The 8,887-nt window shown below is 38.0% G+C and overlaps 1 protein-coding gene across 9 annotated transcripts; it reads right to left on the reverse strand.

Moving 5' to 3' along the window:
• Positions 1-1,436: 1,436 nt before the first annotated feature.
• On the reverse strand, positions 1,437-4,758 carry LOC147637544 (phenylcoumaran benzylic ether reductase IRL1-like). 9 transcript variants are annotated; one of them, XM_086799336.1, is made up of 5 exons: positions 4,385-4,758; positions 4,081-4,236; positions 3,239-3,497; positions 2,205-2,396; positions 1,437-1,903 (listed from the first exon to the last, which is right to left on the reverse strand). In XM_086799336.1, the coding sequence occupies exons 1-5, from the start codon at positions 4,619-4,621 to the stop codon at positions 1,704-1,706; spliced, it is 1,044 nt and encodes a 347-aa protein (XP_086655462.1). In that variant the 5' UTR covers positions 4,622-4,758; the 3' UTR covers positions 1,437-1,703. The 9 variants fall into 9 exon arrangements, with proteins under 9 accessions (XP_086655462.1, XP_086655463.1, XP_086655461.1 ...); XM_086799337.1 differs by having other exon boundaries at positions 2,205-2,411; positions 3,239-3,482; positions 4,096-4,236; positions 4,385-4,757; XM_086799335.1 differs by having other exon boundaries at positions 2,205-2,411; positions 4,096-4,236; positions 4,385-4,757.
• Positions 4,759-8,887: the final 4,129 nt, after the last annotated feature.

Genomic DNA, 8,887 nt, shown 5'->3' on the forward strand with positions numbered 1-8,887 from the left:
TCTCTAAACCAAGGTCTGCCAGTCGCTTCTGGTGATTGCTGCGCCTCCTCACTGCGTCTCTCTCTACTAGGTGCTGCCGGCTCTTCTGCTGTGTGAACATTGGATGCTTCTTTTGCAACCGTGACAATGTTCGCCTCTCTCTATTGCTTTCAATCGTTGCCTTGATGCTGTTCTAAGCAATGGCCTGTCGCCTCTACTGTGCTGCCTCCTCTCAACTGCAATATTGCATGCACATTGTCTATATGACTGTGTAGGATTTGCTCGATCTTCTTCCTGCCTATCACACCTCCACTTAGATGGTCGCAGAGCTTCTCTGAGTTCACAAAAAAAAAACTATACTGTGCTTTGCACACGAGCTCGATGTAGACCAGTTTTTTTCTCTTCTGCACCATCTTCTATGACTGCTCTAGCTCTTCTGCCTCCTTTTACGAGCTTCTATTATTGGTACCCTTACTGGCTGCTCCTTAGAAGCATTACTTATGCTGCATATGTTGCCCTCACACACCTCCAATTGAGGTTCCAACAGCCTCCTATAAGGCTTTAATATCAAGATTCCTGGTTGCACCCTCTTGATAAAGCTCCATCATTGAGCTTTCAAAAACTTTCTCTCTACTGCAATTTCCAAACTGTACCTTCACAGTTTATTCTTGGCCTAATCCAAGGCTCTTAAGGCCCACTATGGCCTTCACCAATGCTGATTAGAGAGTCTCCACTCTCTTTTCCATGCTTGTTATACAAGCTTCCAATGCAAACCCATTTGTGCACCGAAATGTGCTCTCTTCCACATGAAAGCACCCAAATTTATGCTCAACTACCTTGAGCATATTCCATTAAATATCTTGCAGAGAAATAGCACCTCCCATTGAAACACTCTCCATGTGCCTGAGCACCAAAATAACATTTGCAACAACCAATAAATTGAAATGGAACTTGCAACAACCGTACCATATCTTGAGACACCATTGTCTCCTTGGCAGCTTCCTTGTTGACATCAAAGACTCTATAGCCTTCATACTTGCTGAAATCTCCATTTTCAGCTTCCATGATGATGAGCATGCTTTTCATGTTGCAAAACTCTCATTTGCAACTCTCTTTGGGGCAACTTTTATGCAACCTCCTTGTTGCAAATCTCCTCTGAAACTTGAGAATGGCAGCTCCAAATCTCTCTCAAATCCTCACAAATGCGAATCCAAATAATAATATGAGTGTGCTTAATTTTTTCATAATAATAAACTAAAAATAATGCTTAATTAATGAACTCATAACCAAGAAAAAGTATACATAGATATTCACCATGACCAAGAGCCCACCCAAGCTCTGATACCATGTTAAACAATCCTAAAATGGGATTGATCATGGTGATAGGCATAGATTAAGCAACATAATTAAGGTGGATCATACCACACTAACAACTCGATAAGAGAGAGAGAGAGAGATTGCACACTCAACACTCAATTCTATTGCATATCTCAAGTGAACAATACAATGATATAGGCTTTCTAGCCTTATCCCACTTTAGATGTCATCATCCAAGTGGCACTCCCTTTTTCACTCTTTTGGTCAACACTCACACACCATACATGTGGCATTCTTATCTTATTACAATATCTTGCACCTCTAGGGTGCTTTCCTACATATACACAACACTATGATTACATCTCTCATCAATAGAACAAGTGGGTGAAGCCTTTACCTTCCTAATTCTACACTACTCCAACGTTTGTTTTGTCCATCAAGCGTATCTTTAGGTTGGCGAGGTAGTTCTCCACACTTATATAAGGAAACTGATCTCCATATAGCTGAGTTGCTTCAATGCCATGTGTACCAATACCAAAAACCTCCACCTCTTGGATATATATAGAGTCACGAAATGCTAAAATTATTTTTTTCATATAAGAGCATGCTGCAAAAAAAAAGTATTCAATAATAAGCCCATAAAATATGGCTTGGGATACTTTCTATCTAATGTCTTAGCATTATAAAAAGTTAAGGTGTAGTTTTAATAATATCTTAGCATTATAAAAAGTTAAGTCTTGGGATACTTTTTATAATGTCTTAGCATTATAAAAAGTTAAGGTGTAGTTTTAATCCACAAGAATCATTCTAGCATAGATCTTACTATCAAATATCAATGAACAAGGGCTACACAAAACCATGAGTAAAACTAAAGACTTGAACCTCATTAGTACAAGATCAATGATTACCAGCTTCTAATTGTGTTTGTAGTTCTTCTTGTGTTATGTAATTGACATCCACGCTTTGACCAATATTTTGCTCCCATAGCGCTAGAAGCTCCTTCTGTGTCAATATGTTGGCTGATGGTCTGATGTACATTATTTTATTTAGAGTGCGAGGATCATCTACTGCCTTGATTGTGTAAGTGCCAACATCGACCTCTGACACATATATAGCTTTGCATTTTATGGATACCCAATTAGAGACATCATTTTATGTCCACTCAAGTTACAAAAAAGGTTATGATTCTTGTTATAACAAACTACATAGATGATGCTCTCAAGTTTGAAGGTTAGTGTAGCATTTGAAGCCTTCACAAAATGGGTGAATTAAAATTTTATGTAAGATTAAAACAAGGGCCAAATTTCTAAAAGTTGTATTATTTACTTCCAAAAATACATATATTCACAAGGATAAGGTTAAAATGATATATCGAGTTTTAAGCTACCCTTGAAATTTCAATTGTTTGTAAGTAGCAATGCAAGAGTACGCCACATCATTACTTGACTCTTTCAAACCATGAACACATGTGAAAAACAAAACGTATGCATGTGGATACAAAAATCAAATATTAGTGGAAGAAACCATATAAGGTTACATATTCCATAAAATATCTAAAGACTCATGTCTAATTGGTGTGACTTAAGTTTTAGGTAATGTTTTTTTGTTTGTTTCCCCTTATGGTGGGTGGTGCAACTTTTGTATAAAGGTGTGGACACCTTCGGTGATGGAACAAGTTCATCAATGGTATTTTTTTATTCAGCCCCATCAACATCCCCCTTCCCACAACACACAACCCCATCAATGTCCCCCCTTCACACACACACACACACACAAAGACCCCACCCAATGCATTGATTAGAAGATCCACAACTTTTCACATATGTGATTTCTGCTCCCAAAGCAAGTGTATCGATGAAATCATAGCACTATCAAATTTGAAGAGGCCTAACTTTTGTATTCCCATGTTCGTAAATCGTAAAATTTGGTTTGTAAGTCATACCTTTGGTATTTCCATGGCCATAAATTGTAAATGCAGTTCGTAAGTTAGGATCACTTTGGAATGTTTTGGGAAGATTATGGTCCAAGAAGGGCACGAAGAGATTGTTGGCAGACACATATGTGTAGGGTATTCCGGCTTTCTCTATGGCACGCCTAATGTATACCTTGTCCATGAGAGTAGCCTTCATCAAAGGATGGAGGTTTGGCCTGTCCACGTCCACACCAAATTCTGATGGCACAAATCTCTGCAATATTGGAATCTACGGGCGGTTAATTATAGAAGAGATAAATTCTCCTAAAGAGACTTGAAAGTTTGTCTTTGCACACACACACACACACATGGGGGGGTGAGAGAGAGAGAGGGGCTTAACTTCGACTTAATGAAATAGAGAGACCAATTGAGACGAAGAAGACTTGAACCCTAGTGGATCCATGTCAACCCAAGGACAATTCCACTAACCACTTTTGCCCCACGATGGATGGCATAAGGACAATTCCACTAACCACTTTTGCCCCACGATGGATGGCATAAAGGTAGTGGAATTGTCCTCTTTTACACCCACACCCACCTTAGGGAGAAAGGCTTAACGTCGACTCACTTAGAGAGAGAGAGAGAGAGAGAGAGATACTTTCTAAGTTCTAAGGTGAGAGAGAAAGTGATAATTACTTGAATCTAAGGTGTTCCCTTTGGTTTGCAGAGAGAAGAAAGGGTAAGAATCACAGGGAAGAGAGTATATGGAATAATCAAAGTACTTACATATAATGTTTTTCTAGAAACCTATTATTAATTAAACTCAACCCTCTACCTTCTTGCACAAAAGTAAAGTAATGATTCCATTTCACCTTTATAGTGCCAACCTCTTGGATCGCTTCTATAATCCGAGCTTGATCTGCCAATTGTGTCCCTGAATGGCTGTACCCGTTGTGGCCAACCGCTGAGATGACCACATCAACGTGTCTCATAGCTACTACCAGGCTTCTGTAATCCTCGAGACAGCCCTGCAAAAATATATGATCATGATGATCCCAATCTCAGCAGCCTCGGACTGCACTTAAATCTTGCGCAGCTCAGTTGGTTTAAATTAATCCTAACTCACAGCGATGTATTTAAAGCTACAAATATGAACAATTATATGCAATTTTTTACTGTGAAGATATGGAAAACGCTGTCAGCAGTGAGCTTTACTTCCAAAATGACAGCGCCCAAAGCCTTGAACGACTGGATGAGCTCCAAGCGCTGATCAGGGTATGAAGTGGGCTGCTGCTGCTGCTGCTGCGGCCTCACAAGCAAAAAAGTGGGGTGCCCAAGCGCAAGGCTGGCCTTGGCAAGGTGCTGGCCAACGTGACCCGTTGCCCCAATAATTAAGATCTTGCTCACCTCCATTATTCTGATCCAAACCTCAACAGGCTATACGTTGAAAGGAGGAGGTGAAGAACTACCCGTGTTGCTGTCTGAATAAGAAGCGTGGTAAAGCGTCCGATCGGTGATTAATGATCGAGAGAGAGAGAGAGAGAGAGAGAGAGAGAGTGAAGAGAGGGCGCCAGGGCCTACCCTAAAAGATACAGCATTAGATTTCTTCTTTTTTTTGGATCAATAATAATTATATATATATTAACTTAGAAACTGTCCAGACTGCATACAACCATATAGGTTTATGATTATTACTTTGTCATTTTAATATGGGTCCCAAATTGGTTTATGATTATTACTTTGTCATTTTAATATGGGTCCCAAATTTTCTTCACATTACCAGAGGGAGAATAAAAGTTTGGATCCTTGGTTTGGCAAGAGGGAGAACAGAAGAATAGGTAGCTTTTTTGGGTGTTGACGTGTGGCATTGCAGGGTCTGAAATATCTAGAACGTGCGCAGAGAAAAGGATTCAGCGTGAAGAGCATGACATTTCACAGAGGGAGAGACCGCAAAGAGCACCTGGAGTGCTCTGCACTTTTGCTCTCTCTCTCCTAGACTCCCTCTCTCCCTTGTGTGTAGGATTCCTCCATCTCTCTCTTCGAGTCTCTTGACGCAACGAACAACATCGCTCGCTCTCTTTGGAGCTTTGCTTGCTCTCTCTGCTTCCTGTGTTTGTCAAATCCCATTTTCTTCCTCTATCTGATTGAAGTCTACTTGATGTCGCCTTGTGCTGCCTGCGTGAGCTCTCTCCTTGTGCTGCCTTTACCTTCGTTAGTTGCTTTTGGACCTATCAGGCAAGGATGCCAATTAGCATGGCTATTCTATATTTGCGATTACAAAACCATTGATTGTTAATGTGAGGTAACTTCACGAAAAGGGCATGTTGAAAGGGCTGAGGCTATGTTTTGCATAAGAGCCACTATGCACTTAATTCTTCATGGATGCTAATATAAGTACATTGGAACACACAGAGAGTGTCGCCCACTCTCCTATGGCTACAAATAGTCTACACAAAGTTGAGGCCCTAATCTTATATAAGGGAAAACTTAGATGAATGGAGTAAGAAATATATTCTCAAATGGATTAATGGGGGATAGGTGATGATGTTACTAGGATTTCCCATTGGTGGTTTGATTGGTTCTTTAAGTAAATTACAAAAAAACTTTGCCTATCGGACACTTGTTGGGAAAATTACAATGATTAACAAAATCCTCGAGGTAACTATCTTTCACCTCTTAATATTTACCCTCCTCCTTACTTGTGTACCCACTATGGTGGTCACACATGTTTCAACTTGCATTGGCTCTATAGAATGAAGATAAATACTAAGGGTGCATGACATGTTGAGGATCTATGGAATGTAAAGAAAGAAAAAGATTGTTTATGATGCTTGGCATTAACCCTTTCATCAATGGGGTGCTAGTGGACAAGGTGTCGAAACAACTAGAGTAACTATGTCTCATTGTAGTGATTAACAACTCTTCCACATGGTGGAAGTAGTTTGGTACTTATCATGGATCAATGGAAATCCTATCTTTTCACCTTTTCTATAGGGTTGTATGCTAAAAAGGAGACATCTTATGGATCAAAAAGATATGCCAAGTCAACTTGCCATTTACTAGTGGCCAACCAGTGCATGGTCTAACAAATTTGAGGCAAAATCTAGACAAAGTAGGGTAGCAAATTTCGGCAAAGAAACAAAGGTGGCCTATTGCACTTTAGATGTCTTTTCAGCAAATTTCGGCAAAGAAACAAAGGTGGACTATTGCCCTTCAAATGTATTTCCTTAATTATGAATGGTGGGCACACGCATCATTGACTTTGTACTTGGAGACATTGTAAGCTCCAACCTTGAGATGGGACATTGAATCTATGCTCTTGGAGACATTGTAAACACTAACCTTGAGATAGGAATTCCCACACACACACACACACACACACATGCACACATCCATACATATATCTATTTATTTAATAGGAATTATCTTTGTGTGTTTACAATGTGTTTCCAAGTTAAACCATTCATTAATAGTTTTACCAAAGAGCCTTAATTTTTTTTTTAAAGGCGGTTTATAGGGTATATAATTTTCTATTAGCATATGAGTCACCATCTTACAACTAGAATGAAGTAGGTAGATGCTTGCCTTTTCAAAAGGCATATCTATTGGATACTTTTTATTTTCACATATATATATATATATATATACGTACATACATACATATATATACAACTAGAATGAAGTAGGTAGATGCTTGCCTTTTCAAAAGGCATATCTATTGGATACTTTTTATTTTCACATATATATATATATATATACGTACATACATACATATATATATGTATGTATATATATGTATATATATATACACATACATATACATATACATATATATGTATATATATACATATACATATATATGTATATATATGTATATGTATATGTATATATATACATATGTATATATATACATATATATATATATGTATATATATGTATATGTATATGTATACATATACATATACATATATATGTATATATATACATATACATATACATATATATGTATATGTATATGGTACTCAAAGTTGTTCATGTCATAGGCCACCTATTGTTGGTAGAGATTGATCAAATTGACCACATTACCTAACTAGGATAATATTAGACTTTTAAAAAATAATAATAATAATAATTGGTCTAAGCGTAGCTTCTAGGCCCATCCAAGGTTGTTTGGGCACCTGTTTGAAACCTAGATCATTGGACTAAGTGCAGCTTCTAGGCCCATCCAAGGTTGTTTAGACATCTGTTTGAAACCTGGATAGGCTATGAAGAGAAATTGTATGTGCCATGTTAAGGATATACGGAATGGAGAGAAAGAGAAAGATTGCTTACGATGCTTGCATCAACCTTCCATGGATAAACTATTGAAACAACTAGAGTAATTGTCATTGTGACTATAAGTCTTCCACATAGTGGAAGTATTTTTTGGGTACTTACAATGCACCAATGGAAATCTATGTGCACATAGATACACACATTCATATATATATCTATGTATGAGCAATTTATATAATAAGACCCATACAATGTGTGTGCAAGTCAAACCATTGATTGATTGTTTTACCGAAGAGCCTTAATCTATGAACAAAAAAGTGATTATAGGGTACAAAATTTTCATATGAGTCACCATCTCATCACCATCTTACAATTAGAATATATGTGTGTGAATATACACACACATATATGGACACATAAGAACATACTCACATATACATATATAGATACGTATGTATGCACATACATACATACATCTGTATAGTTTCTATATGGGAATGCCTACATACTTCACAACTAGTTCTAAGTCAAATTATCCCTATGTTTTATATCCAATAGGGTTTGAGAGAAAAACATACAATGTAGATGCATGTCTTCTAGAAAAGCTAGGTCCAAGTGATACTTTGTATTTTCTAAAACAAAAAGTGACTTATAGGGTCTACATTCACCTATTATATATTGGATAACCACAATGAAAGGCATGTAAGAAAATACAACTTGTGCATTCACACAAATCACATGATCTTCAACAAGATGAAACTTAAAGCAACATAGATAGAGAATAATAATGAGTTATTGTTACAAATTGAATTGCCATAAGCCCACCCATTTTCCAAACCCGAGTGTCTAAACTAGGCACTATCAAGCATGAGGGCATGCTTAAGCACAAAATGGCTTCTCCTCATAAAGGGGGCCTTTAAAGCACTATTGAAGCATTTGGGTATGCTTAAACACAAAGTGGCTTCTCCTCATAAAGGGGTGTTATATGTACATTATGTTATATGCACATTATGTGTGCATATACTAGTTGGCTAACCCACATTAGGCTTGTGAGCATGGGAGCATGGAAACAAGCTCTAGTGGAGCATGGGTTAGGACTAACCTTAAGGGTTAAGGTTAGGGTCAGGCATCCAAGGATCACACATGGGAAATGGAGAGTCAAGAGTCACTTGAGGGCCCTCCTATATAATAGGGGCATGGGGCACACTCAAAGGGGCTTGGAGGCTTAGGCTTATGAGGCCAAGGCTATGTTATGCTCTCTTGTGTAGAGGTTCATATCTACTCATCTACCATTTCACACTATAGCTACATGCTATTGGATTGGAGTTATACCTCTTGATGGTATGGGACATCAAGATAGAGGTATGATGTATTTTATTTATAATTCATTTGTGCATCCCTTGG

The sequence above is a fragment of the Cibotium barometz genome, chromosome 6 (assembly GCF_041138505.1).
Source record: "Cibotium barometz isolate CiBa-2024 chromosome 6, ASM4113850v1, whole genome shotgun sequence".
Taxonomy (NCBI): Eukaryota; Viridiplantae; Streptophyta; class Polypodiopsida; order Cyatheales; family Cibotiaceae; genus Cibotium; species Cibotium barometz.

Excerpts from the sequence above, each read along its gene's own strand:
- LOC147637544 (XM_086799333.1), bottom strand. The coding sequence starts at position 4,621 with ATGGAGGTGAGCAAGATCTTAATTATTGGGGCAACGGGTCACGTTGGC. Across the intron at positions 2,412-3,238 it reads TGGCCATGGAAATACCAAAG|CTATATATGTGTCAGAGGTC; the intron begins GTATGACTTACA and ends TAAAATGCAAAG. Across the intron at positions 1,904-2,204 it reads ACAAACACAATTAGAAGCTG|CATGCTCTTATATGAAAAAA; the intron begins GTAATCATTGAT and ends TTTTTTTTGCAG.